The following is a 20,905-nucleotide window of genomic DNA, read 5'->3' on the forward strand; positions in this document are numbered from 1 at the left end:
AGAAGGAGTTCTTGGCTGTCCTTAGGAGTCCTGCCTCACAGAGCCTTGCCTCCAAACAGAACACCACAGTGACACATGGGAACAAGACGTCTGTGAGCGGCAGCATGAAGGACAACCCTCGCATGCAGTACTATGCCAGCATCTATGCCCTCTCCATGGTCGTCATGCTGATCCTGAAAGCCATTCGAGGAGTTGTCTTCGTCAAGGTATGCAGCGGTGGCTTCTCTGTCTACTCTCCCTAGTGACTGTGGTCAGCTTCTCTCAGATTAATTCAGAGCAGGGAAGCCCCTCTGAAGCAGGGCAGCCCTAGCTGAAGTGACCTGTATCCCTTTAGCCTCAGCCTCTTCTGAGTCCCCACCTCTTGCTTCTGTGACCATTTGCCCTTCTCCAGCTTTGCAAGGGCATGTCCCCTGGAGCTGTGACCTGGATAGACAGGAGCTGAGTCTGGAGAGTCCCTGGGTCACTGGGCCCTGATCACTTTGTCCTCTACTCCTCAGGGCACACTGCGAGCCTCCTCCCGGCTACATGACGAACTTTTCCGAAGGATCCTTCGAAGCCCTATGAAATTTTTTGACACCACCCCCACGGGGAGGATTCTCAACAGGTTTTCCAAAGACATGGATGAAGGTATTTCTCATGGCTTCATTTGTGTGCTGGGCCACAAGCTGTAGCTCCCTGTGCTCTGCAGCCTTCTAGATGACCCTCCAGGCATGCCCATCTGTCCATCCTTACGTTCTGCTGGGGGCCACACCAGGACCAGTTTAGTTTTAGACTTTTCTCCAGGTTGCAGCTTGTACTTGGGCTAAGGACCCACTTGATTTTCACCTATCATCTAAGTTCTCATCTGACCTCACTTAAGCCGAAAACAAGTCGAGGCTGGAGTTGGCATAAATACTTTGTATGGGAGGATCTGAGATTCCAAAACATGTTTACTTTGGGGGTAGCACGTTGGTTCCTGGACACTTACAACCTCTGGCAGGTTTTCTGGGTGCCGCATGGGCTGTGCCAGCACCAGAACTCAGCTCCCTCTCATAGCCCAGAATAATAGTGATGGCCCCTGACATTTACCGTAGGCTTCCTGTGTAACCAGCCGTATGCCAGAGGTTCTAGATACATTATCCTCATCCTCACCAGAGCCCTGTGGGATGGGTATTGATTGACCCACTGAATACAGGGGAAAGTTTATGTCCAGAAAGATTAAATAACCTGCCCAAAAGTACACAGCTATTAGATAACAAAACTGGGAACTGAGCCCAGATCTTTTCAGCCTCAAGGTAATGCTTTTAGCTATCACCCGTGGGCTGCCTCCAGGGGCATTTGTTTAGATGCTGATAAAGCCAGTGTAAAGCTGTGGCCGGAGGTAACAAGGGATCAGAACCATCACTGATCTACAGAACTAATGTGTACACACACACAGGCACTCAAATAAATGGAGAAAAGGTGGAAAGAAAAAAATCGGTACTAAGGACATGTCTGAGATTTTCATGAAGATACTTCAGCCAAAAAAAAAAAAAAAAAAGGCAGGGGGAGGTGGGGAGTGAGGAGATAGTCCAGAGGAAATGAAGAAAATGTTCGTAACTTTTGAAGGTTCTACGCTCTTCTTTTGATTTTTGTGTATGCTTAAATTTTTCCATAGTAAAAACTTTCTGAAGTGTTACAGCAGTTTATTGGTATTGATAAGACTAAAAATTGTGTTTCCTTCTTGCATATTTATTTTCCAAATATTTTACAACAAACATATATTACTTTTAAAGAGAAAATCGTTTAAAGGGGTTGGGTTGCCTCCTACTAACCCAGGAGAGGGCCTGGGGAGAAAGATCATTTAGATTTCCTTGGGACAAGAAGAATTAGATCAACCAGGTTTCTAGATTTTTCTCTGCTTTGAAAGACAACACATACAGTTCAGATAGTTTGTGGAACCTCTTTGTGTTTTTTAAAAACTGCAGTCTCATTTTTCCTGTGTGTAGATCCCAGCTGTCTGACATTTGTTCCCTTGTTGTCTCCCCAGTCGATGTACGCCTGCCGTTCCAGGCCGAGATGTTCATCCAGAATGTCATCCTTGTGTTCTTCTGTGTTGGAATGATCGCTGGGGTTTTCCCGTGGTTCCTGGTGGCGGTGGGGCCCCTCTTTATCCTCTTCTCAGTTCTGCACATTGTTTCCAGGTAAACAAGAGATGTTCATGTCTTCCAGGGATGAAGCCAGGGTTGTCTGTCTACCGCTGTGACTCAGAACTCGTTCTCTCTCTAGGGTCCTGATTCGAGAGCTGAAACGTCTGGACAATATCACACAGTCCCCCTTCCTCTCCCACATCACATCCAGCATACAGGGCCTTGCCACCATCCATGCCTACAACAAAGGGCAGGAATTTCTGCACAGGTAAGTGCTGATGGCGGCCGGAGGGTGCAAAGGGGAGTCAGCATCCCAGCATTGAATAAGTCTAAGAGGCCCTATAAGGCCAGAGTTGGAGATTGTAAAGCTCATTACTGAGAGTATTATTGGTACAATAGTCTCTAGCTAAAATTCACTCACTTGCTGGAACTCCTTTCTAAGCAAATGAGAAGACAAAAACATAGGTTTGGAGTCTAGTGGCTTTGGGCTCCAAATGGCATGTTTGAAGGAGGTTTTCTTTTCTTTTCTTTCTTTTTTTTTTTTTTGGAACAGTGATGGTCATTGACATTAGACTGATATTTTAGCTCCTGAATATTATTTAGTTGAGACATTTATGTACATAGTCATTATGGAGATTTGTATTAACAAGATTGGAACTAACTTAAATGTCCTTCCAGAGAGAGCTGGGTATATAAGCTCTGGTCCACCCATATAGAATATTACGTGGACCTTTAAAAGAATGAGATGGGCCTGGCTGGGTGGCTCAGTGGGTTAAGCATCTGACTCTTGATTTCGGCTCAGGTCAAAATCTCAGGGTTGTGAGATCGAGCCCTGCATTGATTGGGCTCTGCTCAATGGGGAATCTGCTGGAGATTCTCTCCCTCTCACTGCCCCGACCCATCACTCGTGCGCACACTTTCTCTCTCAAATAGGTAGATCTTAAAAAAGAATGGGACAGTTCTATAGGTACTGATAAGGAACGATCTCTAAAATACATTTGTGAAAGAGCAAGGTACAAAGTGTGTTTATGTCATCACACTTTACCATACCACACACATACCATATGTGGTATATTCCCTTTTACGTATGTGTTTGTACCTATAACATTTAGAACATGTCTGAAAGGATATGCAGGAAGTACTAGTTGCCGCTGGAGAGGGGAACTGAATAGCTCCATGGGCAGGATGGAAACTGACTTCTCTTGGTAAAACTTTTTATGCCATATAGATATTCTATCCTATGTATATATTATCTATTCCAAAAGCTAATTCATGTCTGTTCCAAAAATTAAGTAATTAATTTTAAAAAGAAAATCTAGAATAGAAAGTTTAGTTTAGGGGTGCCTGGGTAGCTCAGTCGGTTGAGTGTCTGACTCTTGATTTTGGCTGAGGTCATAATCTTGAGACCAAGTCCCACGTCTGGCTCTTTGCTGGGCCTAGAGCCTGGTTGGGATTCTCTCTCCCTCTCCCTCTGTCCCTCCTCCCCAACCCCAACTTGCTCTCTTAATCTCCCCTTCCCCCCCAAAAAAAGCCTCAAAAGTTGAAAATAGAGTTACCGTATGACTCAGCAATTTCTTTACTGGGTATTTACCCCAAAGATACAAATATAGTATTCTGAAGGGGCACCTGCACCCCAATGTTTATAGCAGCACTGTCCACAATAGCCAAACTATGGAAAGAGCCCAGATGTCTATTGAGAGATGAATGGATCAAGAAGATGTGGTATATATATACATATACAATGGAATATTACTCAGCCATCAAAAAAGGAAAAGAAATCTTGCCATTTGCAACGACATGGATGGAACTAGAGGGTATTATGCTAAATGAAATAAATCAGTCAGAGAAAGACAATTATATTTCACTTGTATGTGGAATTTAAGAAATAAGACAGATGCATATAGGGGAAGAGCGGAAAAAATAAAACAAGGTGAAATCAGAGAGGGAGACAAACCATGAGAGATGTTTTTTTTTTTTTTAAGATTTTTATTTAACACACCCAGAGAGATCATAAGTAGGCAGAGAGGCAGGTGGGGGGTGGGGGGAAGTAGGCTCCTAGCTGAGCAGAGAGCCTGATACGGGGCTCCATCCCAGGACCTTGAGACCATGACCTGAGCTGAAGGCAGAGGCTTAACCCTCTGAGCCACCCAGGCGCCCCACCATGAAAGACTCTCAACCATAGGAGACAAACTGAGGGGAGGGGTTGGGGTAACAGGGTGATGGGCGTTAAGTTAAGGAAGGCATATGATGTAATGAGCACTGGATGTTATACGTAACTGATGAATCACTGAACTCTGCCTCTGAAACTAATGCATTTATATTAATAATCAAATTTAAATTAAAAAGTTCAGGTTAAACGACTCAGAAAAATAATCCTCGCTTTAAGAGAAGAACAGTAAAATAGACTCCATGCATGTGTATGTACACACACACATATATTTAAGTGTATTGGAAAAAATGCTGGGAGAAGATGTGGCAGACTGTTAACCCTGAGTGGTGAGAATACTATATTTTCTTTACTGCATTTCCTAAATTTTCTCCAAATATCTTATATAAAGAGGAAGAGAGGTTTTTTGTTTTTTGTTTTTTGTTTTTAAACAAAATACATTTGCCTGGCAGGACTTCCTGCTCTGGGGTTCTAACTATATGTGTATGTGACACCCAGGCCTTTGGATGGGGTCTGATCCACTCTCTAGGACCCCTGGTGACAGTCGTGTCTCCCTCCTTCAGTGGCAGAGGCTATCCAGGTCTTTTTGCTGTGGTTCTGTGCTCCACAGCCTTGGAAACAAGTACCGTTTTGCCCAACAACAGTGCATCAGCAGACGTTTTCCACTTCGCCATTTTCAGTCTTCGAGTTTATCTTCCAGGTCTGAGGGCATTTCTGCAGTTTGCCTGTGTAGCCTGTCTCCTTGAGGAAGGAACCCCTGACCTAAGACATTTTTCTAAAGCTTAGCCAGCCTCTTATTTGGTCTCCTTTCCCTGTGCATTTATTCTGTCATTAACATGTTTTTCCCTAACATCTTGGAACATGTTTCTTTGAAGGGGTAAAACTAGAAAACCCCAAGTCGTTCCTGTGTTCGGAGCCTGGAATACTCTGTAATCCTTTTTTCCGTATCCTCCTCCTAATGACAGACAGGAAGTACTCACAGGTTGTCCCTCCGTCCGTAATTCCCACCAGAGCTGTGACGTCACCCGCTCTCAGGGTGCTGTGGTACTTTGTTTCCCTGTCAGGTGTTCTGTCGCCCTCACAGGTACCAGGAGCTCCTGGATAACAACCAAGGTCCTTTTTTCCTGTTCACGTGTGCAATGCGGTGGCTGGCTGTGCGGCTGGACCTGATCAGCATTGCCCTGATCACCACCACCGGGCTGATGATCGTTCTTATGCATGGGCAGATTCCCCCCGCCTACTCTGGTCTTGCCATCTCCTATGCCGTCCAGGTCAGTCTCGGGGTGGAACTTATGCTCACTGGAGTCCTGTGCTGGCCTAGGAGAGGCATGGTAGGGGGTTCTGCCTTAGCCTTTGAGACTCCTAGAGCTTCTGCCCACCTGCCTTCTTAGTGACAGCCTGGACTTGGCCGGGGCGGGGAAGATAGGAGAGAGGTATGAGTGGTATATAGGAACAAAGGGATTTAAGTCGGTTACACATGTTTAAGAAATAGGTGCCATTTATTTAGAAATAAACACAATTTTGAAAATGGTTTTTTAATTACAGGTTTCTGTGTTCACCACCCTCTCATCTCTGGCCTCTTCCTTGTCTTCTTAGAAATACTGTGTTCTCATTATGCTTCTTAAATGCATTTTATTTTCAGGCCCCAGATTTTCCCAAAACTGTTACATATGTAGACCTGGCTGCTAAGGATGGTTTATGGGTATTTCTTTAAATAGCTCAGAAAACAGTTGAGAACTTGAGCACTAAGTATTTGAAGATGTTAAGGAATTATTACTAATTTTTAAGATGTCCTCATGGTATTGGACAATGGTATTATGTTTTTAAAGAGTCTTTATATGTTAGAAGGATGCAAGCTAAAATATTTAAGGTTGAAAGGATAGGATGTCTAGGATCTGCTTTCCCATGATGTAGAGGGGTGGTGTGCTATAGACGAAACAATATTGTCTCTAAGTTGACAGGTTATTAAGGTCATGCAGTTCATTATACTGTCCTTTTGACTGCTGTATATGTCTGACATTTTTCCATATTAGAAAGACCAAAACAAGTAAGTAGGCAAAGAAAACCAAGAAGAGCTCATGTATCTTTGCAGATTCCCAAAGATGTCTGTCCAAGTTATATAGAATTACTTGATCACTGGAAAGGGAAGGATATGTGTTCTCTGTAGTGGGGTTCAGGGTCCTCAGTCTGAGATGCCCTACTAGTGAAATCTACATTTCACTAGTTGGTCTCAGGGCAGTACATCTCTCCATTAGTTGTGGCTGCCCGAGCAGGTGTGGGCTGCTCAGAAGGAAGCCCAGAAGTTGTTCGGCTGCAGATGTGTGTGCTGGAAGTGTAAAGATGGATGGAAAGCCCTCAGAGGCGGGGGGGGGGGGGGGGGGGGGGGGGGGGGGGGCAGGCGCGCGGGGGGGCGGGGGGGGGGGGGGGGGGGTCAGTGCCAGCAGTCCCACAATGCCACCTGCCTTCACTGAGAATTGCTGTTGATTGGGGGAAAATGGCCATTGTGTTAAACATTTTGAGAATGACTCAGTCTGTTCAACTAGCTGCTGCAGGTGCCCGGCTCGTTTGGGTATTGAGCTGTAATCCCCTAGGTGGAAGAGGTTTTCTAGCATTGGCCTGACATGTATTCATAATGAATTCCTTCCTGGATTTTGCTTTCCATTATCAGTTAACCGGGCTGTTCCAGTTCACTGTCAGACTGGCATCTGAGACAGAAGCCCGCTTCACCTCAGTGGAGAGGATCAACCACTACATCAAGGTCAGGATGCGAGAGCCTTTTACTGTGATCTTGATCCTTTGTGGGGTCCTTTTACCCTTTTGCTGCCTCAGGTGGAGTGCAAGGAGGATGCTTGTTTTCTCACAGGCGAGCACCAGCAGTCTCTTCAGCCTGTGTGCAATGGAGAAGAGATTATCTTAAGACTTTCTAAATGTTTTTATGAATTGTGTCTAAGAATGTAGTTCATTTTCTTTATGCCCTATAAAACCATGTAGTTTTTAAAATCTTATTCTAGTTCACTTGTTCTTTTTTTTCTTTTTGAAGATTTTATTTATTCATTTGAGAGACAGAGAGCACATAAGCTGGAGGAGAGGCAGAGGGAGAAGCAGATTCCCCACTGAGCGGGAAGCCCAGTGCGGGACTCCACCCCAGAACCCGGGATCATGACTTAAGCCAATGGCAGGCGCTTAACAGACTGAGCCCCCAAGGGCCCCTAGTTCACTTGTCCTTAACCAAGGATGGCTGTCGGTATCCCCCACTGAACTCTAGGTAGAGACAGACGCGGGCCTCATCTCTGGAGATTCTGATACCGTCAATTTGATCTGATACCATCGACCCAGGCATCTGACGTTTTGGAAGCTCCATGGCCAATTCTGAACTGCATTCCTGGTTCAGAAACCAGCTAATTTCATTGATACTGAGATGAACTGACTTTTCCCACCTTCCCTCGGTAACCCTTCGGTGCCACCTCAGGACAGCACCTTGCGGGCAGGTCATGTCCTAGCTGGGACACTGAAAGTGGTTTTCTGAAGAAAGAAGCAGAGTCACAAGTAGTTAAGGGTCTCAAGGGTAACTCAGTTCAGAGCAGTTACATATTCTGTGAACTGCCGAAAGACTTATCAGCATTTAGATTATGGTTTATGTGAGAAGAATATATCCCAATTTCCAAATAATTGACTTAGCGACATCGTTTTGAAAAACTACCCTTTCCGCTGAGAACTAGCATATCATTTAAACTGCATTTTCCAGCAGACATGCTTCCCTGAACTGTTTTGACAATGATCCTCATTAATTGTAAGACATTGCTTAAACTTACGAATTTTTCTTAGTCTCAGAAAGAATGACACATAGCTATCCATGGCAGACAGATATCTGCTAATAGCTGTTCCTTTTATTTTATTTTTATTTTATTTTATTTATTATCCATTGGCTTCTTTGCCCAGTGCCCATGTCTGTAGACAGTATGTGGGTGTATCTGTGGGTATGTAGTGTTTGATTTAATATTGCTATTGGTGAGAGTCTCTTGCTAAAGAGGTCAGGGTGATGGTCAGCTGTAGCAGAGGGGACCCTGCACAAACCAGTCACATTTCTGAGGACTGGCTCTCACCGCCAGTGCCCAACCTGGATGCCTCTGCCAACATGAAGCCCTTCCAGTTTGGAGTTCATGACGTCAGTCTCCACCCACCCTCCTGCCCTGTCCCACACCCCCACCCCTTCCAGAGCTCCACCACCAGTGGCTTTCACTGCCCTAGGAAGCTGTAAGGTCCCGTGATTAGTTGCCAGAGAATTTTCAAACATTGCAAGATGGGACTGTTGGTAACAAAAACTACCCAAGCAGTCACATCGAACACAACATTTTAAAAGCTAAATGGATTTCCACGATTCTCTAATCTGGTCCCCATGACTTACAGATGAGAAACTAAGACCTAGAGTGAAGAAGTGATCTGTCCAGAACACACAGTGATTGGTGGCAGACTGGGCTTCGAGCCCATGTCTCCTAGGGTGACTGACATGTCAGAATGCCAGGATCTGATGAAATGTTCAGTAATTAGTAGTTTCCTTCCTTTGGGTTTTGGGTTTAGGCCATTGGCTTTCAAATGGTGGAATCTTGTCTCAAGTAGAGTATTCTGAAAGAATTCCAATAAAAAAGCGGTCTGTTTGAGGAGCTGTGGAAGGCCTCATGCCACACCCTTGGCCTCCAAGACCATAGTTTTGTGGAGAAATTCTGTAAGACAGAAGACAGCTGGAAGGCCACTGCCCTCCCCAAGATGCTGCTTAGCTGCCACTGTAAACTGCAAAGTGTAGTTAGTCGCCATTGCACTCTGTGTGGTTTAGTGGTGATAAGCATTTACTGCCAAGGGCATCTTCCGTGGGAAGGAAAGAGGGTAGTGGCTGCTTCTGTGTGGCTGCTGTGGCTGTCTGGGTGTTACTTCTCTTTGAAAGCCTTGCAGCTCCTACAGAATCTGGTCAGTCTGACCCAGCCACTTCTGTCTCCCCAGACTCTCTCTTTGGAAGCACCTGCCAGGATTAAGAACAAGGCTCCCTCCCCTGACTGGCCCCAGGAAGGAGAGGTGAGCTTTGAGAATGCAGAAATGAGGTACCAAGAAAATCTCCCTCTGGTTCTGAAGAAAGTATCCTTCACAATCAAACCCAAGGAGAAGATTGGCATCGTGGGGCGGACTGGATCAGGTAAGAGTGTGCCAAGGCCTCTGGAGAAATATTGGAACCTATCAGAGTTGAGCGTGGGGCCCATGATTTACTGTTTATTGAATATCCCTCTCATGCCTTCAAATCAGCCCCATGTTAATGAGTGATGGCTAAGGTCTCCCTGAAGCCAATTTTTTCAGTGTATTCTCAACCCTGCCTTTGTTACACTTAGTGCTATTTCTGGTCATAAAAGTATACATTCTCAATGCAAAATAATTGGAGTATATAGCGAAGGACAAAAGGGGAAAAGCACCCATAACTCCCACTACCCAGAGATAGTTGCTGTTAATATTTTCTGGTGGGTATCTTGTCAGATATCTTGTATCTTTTTTAATTCTAAAAAAGAATTTTTTTTTTAATTTTATTGATTTATTTGGAAGAGAGCGACAGCACAGGCAGGAGGAGGGACAGTGGGACAGGGAGAAGCAGACTCCCTGCTGAGATCCTCCCAGATCCTGAGATAATGACCTCATCCAACAGTAGCCACCTACACAACTGAGCCAGATGTGCTCCTTGTCAGACTTTTTCTGTCAACAAATATGTTTACAAAAATGGGGTCATTTTACACACACTGTCTCATGGCCTGCCTTTAAATCTACCAAATATTTTTCCATGTCAATTAATAGCCTGTGACATGAATTCTATGCAGCAGGATATAAAATTCCATTTTATGAGGCACCACAATTTTTATTTAACCAATCTCCAGTTGTATGGCACTGAGGTTGTCATGTTTTCACTATTACAAGTAGTACTGCAGTGAATATCCTTATTTCTGTGAGGTCAAAACACACGAAAGATGTAAGTCGCCTGTGACATAATGCCAGTGTTGCCTTGTATTTATCGGACACTACTGTAGCTCTAAAAAGGAACCTGTGTTCTTTGAAGACAGAAATTATTTTCTTGATCTGACATCAGTTGCAAAGAAGTAGAGAATTGGCTCTCATTTTAGGCGTTCTACTTTGCACTTAAGAATCCTATTACTTCTATGCTCTTTAGATTTCTAGGGTCAGGATTTGAGTAATTCATTTCCTTCCCTCTTTCCTTCCCGAATAACATTTCAAAGACTGAGGCTTGTTTTCATTTACTGACCACTTCACCTGGTATAAGAAGTCTCTCTGGTTCACTTCTCATCAGCTTTTGGGGCTCATTGCTTCCTTGTCAAAACTCTTCTAGCATTGTTTCTTACCATTAAAAATAAAACCAAACCTCTTGTATCTTTTCTGGCCAGTTTACTTTAAAGAACCTGCTAAGAAGAGAAGAAAAAGCCATTTCCTGCTTCCTGTTTGAAGGAATTATTTCATGTCAGAACAATAAAATATCTGTAGGGTTTTTACACTGCAAGAGAATTTTTAGTCCAGGAAGGTGGCTGTTCCCAAAGCTCTTTCTTTGCTTTCTCCCTCAAATTCCCTCTACTACATTGGCTCCCAGGGTACCCTGCTCTCCTGAAAGCTCTGACTGATGTCCCTCTCCTGTGATTCCCCTTAACACAGGTAAGACAGACTGAGCTATTCATTAAGACTTCATTAAACCAGGGGCACCTGGGTGGCCCAGTCTGTTGAGCATCTGACTCAGTTTTGGCTCATGTCATGGTCTCAGGGTCATGAGATTGAGCCCCATGTCCATGCCCAGTGCAGAGTCTGCTTGTCCTATTGCTCCTTCCCCCTCTCATGTTCTCTCTCTCTCAAATAAATAAATAAAATCTTTTAAAAAGGGAGGGGAGTCTATAAAGCCATAAGTAGTTACAGGAGAAAAGCAGGAAAAAATAGAGTAGTTATTTAAATAGCCTGACTTACAAAGTCTAAACTCTAACCCTAACAAGCTTTTTCAGAGGCTTTTAGACCCTTACCCTAACGTGGCCATAGTCAAGGACATCACTACAAGGATTTCATGGCCTCTCTTACTAGCGTATCCATCAGTGCGAAGGTAGTCCAGATTCAGAGAACTATTAAATCTTCCAGCCCGGCTAGCATCTTTTGTTAAAGAGGAACAACTTGATTTTTTTTTTTTTTACAGTATCATGATTCCTTTTTTTTTTTTTTTTTAAGATTTTATTTATTAGAGAAAGCATGAGCATGGCGGGAGGGGCAGAGGGAGAAGCAGACTCCCTGCCAAGCAGGGAGCCCAAAGCAGGGCTCCATCCCAGGACCCCAGGATCAGGACCCAAGCTGAAGGCAGACACTCAACAAACTGGACCACCCACACGCCCCTCAGACCCACTTTCCTATACAGTTCTTATCATGACAGAGTCAACTACAACACATATTTACTCCTTCCCTGTGTGCTTATGCAAGAACGGTAGGAGGTCTTGTTTTGCTTCTCTCTCACCTACGGTAAGGGGACAGGAGAGAGAGAAAACATCTTATCCTCCCGTTTGCTCCTAGCTGCTGGCTCTAAGAACTCTTTTCTCCTCACTTTGCCCGAGATGTGTGAAAGCCTGTGTACCCACTTGCAGGGTGAAAAGCAGGCGTTGTTCTAATTTACTCTCGTGAAAGTGTGGTAGCACCTCAGACTCCTCAGGCCGAAGCTGTGTGATTTAAATGTATATATTTGTATATACAGTGTATTTTTTTTTCTGTTTCTAGCTATCACTTTCTGCATCATCCTAGTTAATCAGATGAAATAATAATTGAATAGAACTAGAAAAAATGGATGCTTTTGCTCGGGGTGGTGGTGGAGGTTTGAAACCAATTTCTTTTTTCACTAAATTTGCTCATTGAGCTACTTTTCTGCATGTCTTTTGACTCCTCAGGGAAATCCTCTCTGGGAATGGCCCTCTTCCGTCTGGTGGAGTTATCTGGAGGCTGCATCAAGATCGATGGCGTGAGAATCAGTGATATTGGCCTTGCTGACCTCCGAAGCAAGCTGTCCATTATTCCTCAAGAGCCAGTGCTGTTCAGTGGCACCGTCAGGTGAGGACCCGAGCACCCGTGGGCTCCGCTCTGCATTTTGAAGCCAGGTGGGCACAGGAGAGCGTCCATGTAGGACTGAGATCAAGGGACCTCTAGGCTAGGACTCTTCCCACCACTGTGTACTTCTCCCTGCAGAAGGAAGGGGCAGCTCCACAAAACAGGGGCTGAGGGCCCTGCCACGTGTGGTGAAGAAGTCAGAGAGATCTGGGCTCAGATCTCTGCTCTGTGACTTCAGACAAGTCATCTGACTGAACCTAAGCTCACTCCTTCATCTGTAAAATGGGGACACTACTAAGGGATGTCATTGTGGAGAATGAAGAAGTTCCACAAATTATGCAGTCACCAACCCTGGCACGTGGTGACAGTGAACAGTAGCATCTCCTCAGCCTCATCCCATCACCCTTTGTATTCCTTCCCACTCCATATTGTCATCTGTCCTACATGTGCTCCAACTTACAGTTCTCATGGCGGTTTTCAGGCATTGTTACCGCTCATGGGTTTCCGTGTTACAGTATCTTGCCCCACCTTTGATTCTGATTCTGGAATGATGCCTCTCTCTCTCTCTCTCTCTCTCTCTCTCTCTGAAATCTGCCAGGGTGCCTAAGATAAAATTCCTCCTTTTTTAAATTATTTTTATTAACATATAATGTATTTTTGCCCCAGGGGTACAGGTCTGTGAATTGTCAGGCTTACACATTTCACAGCACTCACCATAACACATACTCTCCCCAATGTCCATAACCCAGCCACTGTCTCCACATACACCCCTTTGTCCCCCAGCAACCCTCAGTTTGTTTTGTGAGATTAAGAGTCTCTTATGGTTTGTCTCCCTCCTATCCCATCTTGTTTTTTTAAGATTTAGTTTATTTATTCGAGAGAGAAAGTGCATGAGCCAGGGGGAAGAACTGAGGGAGAGGGAGAAGCAGACTCCCCACTGGGGCTTGATCCCAGGACTCTAGGATCATGACCTGAGCTGAAGACAGACGCTTAACAGCTGAGCCACCTAGGCGCTCCTAAGATTCTTCCTCTTGACCTGTTAAAAGACATATATTTAATCCCATTGACTTTCCCTATACCTTATCCTATCCTCACCCTTAGTTTTAAGCTTTTGCCTCCTTGGAACAGTGGGTTTCTATAATTCCTGTACATGTCTATTCAAGTTGCTTATCTTTTGAACTAAAAATACCTTTAACTATATAGCTGACCTAGATTGGACTTCTATTTTTTTTTAATTAAATTAAATTTCTTTAATTTTTAGCAGTCTTCAGAAAAATTGGTACCAACTTAATTTCGAGTAACCATGGACTTATCTTTAAAATTAGGTCCCCTCCCTTTCTTTGGAAATAGCACCTGAACTCATGATTCAAGGAGGTTTGGTAGACAGAGTGAATTCTCACCAACCCAATTGTAGGGTCCACACACTTGGGTGTATTATTTTGGCATTTTCTCTAAACACTAATGAATTTGAGCAGCATAAATTGGATCTGTTGATGATGCTCAGTCATTCTCTTTGGGTCCTGAGATAACAAGGTCAAACAGATGTCAGAAGAGAATTAGAATTTATTGAAGACTCAGGTTTAAAATTAAGAAGTCAAGAGGTGTTGCCAAATCTGCTCTTCTCTCCTGTAAATTCCCATTTCTAGATGCCACAAGAATGTCTTTGAGAATTTAACTGGCCTTATAATTTCTGGCTCAGGACAAAAAAACCATTTTCTCGTTATCATTTGGAAAAGAATTAAGAAAAGCAATGTATTGAACTTGACTTTCTTAAATACATTGCCACCAAGAAGCCTTACTTTTCGTTTGTAAATTTCACAGCTCTTCGTTTGGGGCTGTGAATCAGGGGCTTCTAGAGTGAATGGTTAAGTGCTTGTTTGGGCAGCGTGTATATGAGAATTGTCGGTTAAGAACTGACCTGCTGGCGTGTGCAACCGCAGTTCGTAGAAAGTCAGGGAAGTGCAGCTTCCCTGGGAGTCGGAGCCATTTGTTACCAGCTCTAGAGACATGACGCTGCTTGATGGACAAGCTTACAGTTGGTATGCTGCTGCCCAGGGTTTTTAGTTACTGAGCTCAGAGTGCTATTTGGGCAGTCAACTGTACAAATTTAGGAAATCATACCAGTTTTATGTTCTGCCAGCTGTAATTTTGTCTTTTTAAGTCAGGAGTAGAGCCTGAGGACAAATTAAATCCCAGGTCTCATAAAAATCCCAAAGAACATTCAGCTTTTGGTGCTCTTTTGCTTTTCTTAGAAAATTAGAAAGGCTATAAACAGTTTCATAAGGCAAGGGCAGTATAGATCGGCTATTTCTCAGAGGTCTCTCAGAGACCCTGAACATGGAAACTGTCTTTATTGCCATTAGCCAGCAGTAAGGGTGGACCCACCTCCTTGAGATATCAACATGCAGTTAAAACATAAGGAACTCTCAAGGCGAGTGTGTCACACAGTCAGTTGAACCTCTGACTCTTGGTTTCTGCTCAGGTTGTGATCTCAAGGTCATGGGATCGAGTCCTGCATCAGGCTCTGAGCTCAGTGCAGAGTCTGCTTGGGATTCTCTCTCCCTCTGCTGCCCCTCCCACTTATTCTCTCTTTCTCAAATAAATAAATCTTTAAAAAGAAAAAAACATCAGGATCTCTCAGAGTGAAAGCAAGGTAAAACCAAAATCAAATAAAACTTAAGGTAATGAGGTTAAAATGTCTGATTTGTTATCATACAAATATAATCTGAATCACAGGCCAGATCATTTGGGGCCATACTGCTCCCTAGACCAGCTGGACTCTCAGTCCATTTCAGTAGCTTCATCCAGCCCTCCCTTATCCAGCTAGTCCGTTTCTTGTGCCTTTTGCCCTTTTGCCCTCTAAGACAACAGGTTTATTCTTATCCTGATCCTAAACATTCTTTTTAATATATATGTTTTTATTTTTTTAATTAGCATATAATGTATTATTTGTTTCAGGGGTACAGGTCTGTCATTCATCAGTCTTACACAATTCATAGCGTTCACCACAATACATACACTCCCTTGTATCCATCACCCAGCCACCCCGTCCCACCCCACTCCATTCCAGCAAGCCTCGGTTTGTTTCCTGAGATTAAGAGTCTCTTAAGGTTTATCTCCGTCTCTGGTTTTGTCCCATTTCACTTTTTCCTCTCCTCCCCTATGATCCTCTGCTTTGTTTCTTAAATTCCACATAGCAGTGAGATCATATGATAATTGTCTTTCTCTGATTAACTTACTTTCGCTATCTAGTTCCATCCACATTGTTGCAAATGGCAAGATTTCATTTTTTGATGGTTGCATAATACTCCGTTGTAGATATATACCACATCTTCGTTATCTGTTCATCCGTTGGTGGACATCTGGCCTCTTTCCATAGTTTGGCCGGTGTGGTTAACCCTAAACATTTTCGCTGACCTTGCTCTTTCATGGCCTTGGCAGTACCTTCCTTTCCCTTCCCCAGAGGACCCTGTGCTTTCTGAGATTCCTCTCCTCTGCCCAAACCAGCCCCTGCTGGAGTCATTCCATCCTTGGGGACAGTTTAAGTCTCACCTTGGCTGGTGGTTAATCTGCCTCTCAGGAAGACTAGTCGTTCTCAGCTGTCACTCTGTCCGTGAGTCTCGGTCTGCGTATAGAGACCGGGCATCTTCTCATCACCCGGAGCATCTCTGCTTGGTGGCCATTCATTACAAGAAGCAGTGTTCTCATTTCTTCCTAGTCACACGCCCTCACTCCCTTTCCATCTGCCCATTACTTTTTTTTTTTTTTTTTTAACTTTTGAGGAATATTTCTGTTCCCAAGTCAAAATCACAGCAAAAATTACTGAGCACAACTGACCCATTCTACTTTGGTTCATTCTGGGTCCAGACCCCTTCAGACAGAAGCAGTTAGCCCTCTAGAGGGAATGGAAGCTGTTCTAACTTTGAAGCAGCTGATTCCTTAGAATCTCTAGGTCTCACCGTTGTCTCTGAATTACTCTCTTGTTGAAGGAGGCCTCCTTTCCTCATTCTTCCTCTTTCTTTCTCTCTCTCTCTTTTCCTTCCTCCTTTTCTTTTCTTTTCTTTTTTTTTTTTAATATATAGTCTTTTTTTCTGTGGAACTTGGAATTTCCCAAAAGCTTGTTAGTCTCAATATCAGAAAGTAATGTGAAGTCTAGAATAACTAATCAAGAACACTAGGTTTTAGCCAACATTTGCTAAGCCATTCTGGGCAAGGCAGATGGGAAATCTTTATCTTCTTCTCGTTTTGCTATGAGCCTAAATTGACTCCTAAAAAAATTATCTTTAAAAAACAAGGGAAGGGGTGCCGAGGTGTCTCAGTCATTAAACATCTGCCTCTGGCTCAGGTTATGGTCCCAGGGCCCTGGGATCGAGACCTGCTCCCTGCTCCCTGCTCAGTGGGAGCCTGCTTCTCCCTCTCTCACTCCCCCTTGTGTTCCCTCTCTTGCTGTCTCTCTGTCAAATAAATAAAATAAAATCTTTAAAAACAAAAAAACAAGAGGAAAGGTCAATCTGTGCCAGACAGCATTGTTCTAAAGAGCAACAATAACGGAAGTCGTTGAGCTTATTGAGAACTTAGTATGTGGCAGATGTTGTTGTAATCATTTTAATTGTACCTCCCAAGAAGGAGGTACTGTTATTGTGCCGATTTTATAGAGGAAGAAAGCAAAACCCTGAGAGGTGAGATACTTTGCCCAGAGATAGGCATTTGAACCCTGGCTGTGGGTGCTGTCATATACCTGAGAGCGTGTCCTCCGTCACCTCCTGGAGTTCTCACAGTACCCACTCTCCACCACAACCTTGGAAGGTACTCCGTCTTTCCAACAACCAGAGCGAAGCCTGCTTCCCTGGGGGCCTTGACTTTTATTTTACCTTTTTTTTATTTTTATTTTTAAATAAAAAAATGGTCGTGGGGCCATGACCTGAGCCAAAGGCAGACACCTAATGACTGAGCCACCCAGGCGCCCCGGGGGCCTTGACGTTTGTTACTTTTCTTTTTCCTGCATCTTCAAAATCTCCTCCTCTGCTTCTAGATTCGCATAGTCCTCCCTTCTCTTAAAAAAAAAAAAAAAAGTCACACACTCTCTGCTGCTCTCTTGAGTCCCTCTCATTTACTCTCCTCCCCGCAGTGTCCCTTTTCCCACCTCTAGCCTTTTTCTACCTCTTTTTACACTTAACAACTAAAGGCCAAACCCAGTCTGTATTTCTGAATAACTACTTTGAGTTCTCCTTTAGCTCCCCTTAGCAGGAAGTCTGTGGGTCCTGGGTGCCCTGCGGAGGCCCCGAGCTGCTCAGGACGCTCCCATCTGGTTGGTGGGACGGTGTGGTGCAGTAGTGTCTTCCCACTGGTCAGGGAGTCACTCCTGTATCTTCTCATGCTCCCGGAGAGATTCTCGCCCCCTTTTAGCCACGGCCAAGAGGCAAGCTGAGAATACTGCTAAAAAGAAAATAGGAAGGACCAAAGATGAAAATGCACTTCTGGTGACATTAGGACCCCAGGAGTTCTGACCACTAAAAATACGTGCCTTCCTGTTCAGATGACTTCTTTCTCTCTCCATCCACCCAGCCAAAACTTCTGATGTTGTGAATGCATAGCTTTGCTTTCACTTCTGTTTGTGGATCAGACTCAGAGCCATCTGGCTTCTCTAATGAGCCTGTGTTTTCTTCTGTTCCTGACTGAGCTCCCTGTTGAGATCGGTCTGGTGTGCCTTAATGTGTATGTATACCACCTCCTGGTGTGTGTAAATATTCCTTATATATCTGGAACCCATAGCCTGGTTTTTCGAGGCTCCTTCCTCTGGTGGGATGGGCCTAGGAGCGCTGAATGTCAGGCCTGCCCCCGTGTCTGCTGAGTCTTCCCGCAGAGGACCTGATGGGTGGGCTTCCCAGTGAGCAGGCTCCACACCTCCGTGCTGCTGTGTCTGAGAAGAGGATTGTGGTGGTATTCCTGGCTGTATTCAGTCCTAGGGAAGTCACAGCAGAGGTGCAAACTAGATGGCTTAAAACAACAGGAACTTCTTCTCTCACAGTTCCGGAGGCTAGATGCGGGCAATCCAGGTGTCAGCAGGGTCGTGCTCCTCTGAGACGTGGAGGGGAGAATGCTTCCCTTGCCTCTTCCGCCTGCTGGTGGCCTGCCAGTGATCTTCAGTGCTCCTTGGCTTATAGGCACATCTGTCCAATCTCTGCCTCCATTGTCCCATAGTCCTCTCCCTTTATGTCTCTGCCTTCTCGTGACCCTCTCTTATAAGGACACCAGTCATAATGGAGAAAGGACCCACTCTACTCCACTACTCCAGAATGACCTCATTTTAACAAATTACACCTGCAGTGACCCGGGAACTGGGTCAAAGAACCGGGAGTTCTGTGTTAGGGTGATGGCAAAATGAAGAACTGGACTGGGCAGGGGTGCATGGGTAGCTCAGTCGGTTAAGCATCTGCCGTTGGCTCAGGTCATGATCCCAGGGTCCTGGGATAGAGCTCTGCGCTGGGCTCCCTGCTGAGCAGGGAGTCTGCTTCTCCCTCTCTCTCTGACCCTCCCACTCATGCTTTCTCTCTCTGTCACTTGCTCTCTCTCTCTGAATAAGTAAGTAAAATCTTATAAACAAAAACAGAACAGTAAATGCTGATTTTGACAACCCAGATTTTTGTGTGGACTCTGGAGTGTTAGAGAGGCAGGAAGGGTCAGGGACTTCCAGTGTCATTAGAAACAGGTGCTGTTCTCCTTAAACTTAGCCCATGGTCTGCCATTTCACAGTTTAGATTATCAGCAAATTGGCCCACCTTCTTGATTAAGAGATGCATCTATGGAGATACCAGATATTAGATGGTATGCCAATAGAAGATCAGTCTTCCCCATCTAGACTTTGCACAGATAGGACTTTATCAGAACTCTTTTTGAGGGATGCCTGGGTGGCTCAGTTGGTTAGGCGGCTGCCTTCGGCTCGGGTCATGATCCTGGTGTCCTGGGATCGGGTCCCACGTCGGGCTCCTTGCCCAGCAGGAAGCCTGCTTCTCCCTCTGCCTGCCACTCTGTCTGCCTGTGCTCACTCTCTCTGACAAAAAAAAAACAAACAAAAACAAACAAACAAAAAGAACACGAACTCTTTTTGAGCCTGGTATTCAGGATCCTGGGATTATTGTGTCTACTTGGAAAGTGCACTGAATATAAATCAGAAAACCACCAAGCACTGGACCAGGCGGCTAATGTGTCTGTATATACCTTGTCCATTTAACAGCTGCCACTGTGTGAATGTTTGCTGTAGTTACTGTCTCTAATGTCTACAGCAGCCTAATGAGTCATGTCACTATATCCCCATTTTATAGAGGAGGAGACTGAGGAATGGTTTATCCAAGGTCATGCAGACGAGTAGAACCAGGATGGGGATTTGAGCCTAGTCTGCTTGGATCGACCGGGGCACGTACTCCCTCCACCAACACTGTTCTTTGCCTCTGTTGAGACAGAAAATGCTTAAATTGTCATTTAAGCCTCTTATCAGGAAGTCAAGTAAGGCTCTATGTTCTTTTATTCTGACAACAAATATTAGACAGTGTGCATGGGATTCAACAGCAAAGAAGATCCAGACAAGGACCCTGAAGCAATGGGGGCAGAGACAAACGGACAGAGTGACAAGTGCCATAAAGAGGGTGGGCATGAGGACACCTAAGTCAGGCTTGAAGAGTCAGGAGATGCTTTCTGCATCTAATTTGTGACCTGAAGGACAAGAAGGAATCCTGGCCAAGGAGTAACAGCATGCCAATAACGACATCATCGTAATCATAGCTCCCACATGCACAATGCTAACCAAGCAGCGGGGGCCACTCTGAATTCTTTCTACACGTGAAATGCAGCCATCCCGACCTTTGGAGGAGGTGCTTTTGGATCTTTGTCTCACACGTGAGGGCACGGAGGCATAGAGAAGTTAGGCTAACGTTGTCAGGGCCACACGGTCGCCGTAGATAGGAGCTGTGTAGGAATCAGCAAGTCTGGCCCCAGAGCCCTTGCTCTTGCCAGAGTCTCTCAATCCAAAGGGTGAGGAGAGGTACACATATTCCATGTGCAAAGGGCAAGAGGCACAAGAGAGCAGAGCCAGTTAGAGTCTCCTGGGAGAGTCCAGAGAGGGCCCAAAGGGATGAGCGGGGCAGGTGCCCACCGGGGCTCGGTGGAGTTCTGGGATAACGTCCTGCTTGCATTTACATGCCTGGAGTTAGTAACCCCAGACACGGAGACAAATGAGACGTGGAGCTCAAGTTCTCCTGAAGACTTTCCTGTTTCCCATACGTGCAGACCAAGTTCATGAGCAAAGCAGATTATACCTAATACCTTTCAGGTCACTAGCCCTGTAAATGTCATGTTTAGACAGAGACAAGATGCCCCAAAAGGAATGTCACCTCCCAGTTTCCACCAGTTACCCGTTCCTCCACCATTTCTCCACCTTCTTCCTCCATGACAAAGAGCTGTTTCCCCCATCTTCACGTTTCCAGAAATGTCGAGTCCTGTTCTTTCAGTACCATCCTCGATGTTC

General features: G+C 44.8%; 1 protein-coding gene across 2 annotated transcripts in view; it reads left to right on the forward strand.

Annotated features, from left to right (window-relative positions):
- ABCC5 (ATP binding cassette subfamily C member 5) overlaps positions 1-20,905 on the forward strand; it is an 86,974-nt gene that overhangs the window by 59,031 nt on the left and 7,038 nt on the right. For both annotated transcript variants that reach the window (XM_059391434.1, XM_059391435.1), the window contains 8 exons: positions 60-206; positions 498-627; positions 2,009-2,162; positions 2,248-2,376; positions 5,360-5,546; positions 6,944-7,033; positions 9,271-9,460; positions 12,228-12,387. In XM_059391434.1, coding sequence (XP_059247417.1) covers positions 60-206; positions 498-627; positions 2,009-2,162; positions 2,248-2,376; positions 5,360-5,546; positions 6,944-7,033; positions 9,271-9,460; positions 12,228-12,387 — 1,187 coding nt within the window. The remainder of the gene's footprint in view (positions 1-59; positions 207-497; positions 628-2,008; positions 2,163-2,247; positions 2,377-5,359; positions 5,547-6,943; positions 7,034-9,270; positions 9,461-12,227; positions 12,388-20,905) is intronic.

This window comes from Mustela nigripes, chromosome 2 (genome assembly GCF_022355385.1).
Source record: "Mustela nigripes isolate SB6536 chromosome 2, MUSNIG.SB6536, whole genome shotgun sequence".
NCBI classification, from domain to species: Eukaryota; Metazoa; Chordata; class Mammalia; order Carnivora; family Mustelidae; genus Mustela; species Mustela nigripes.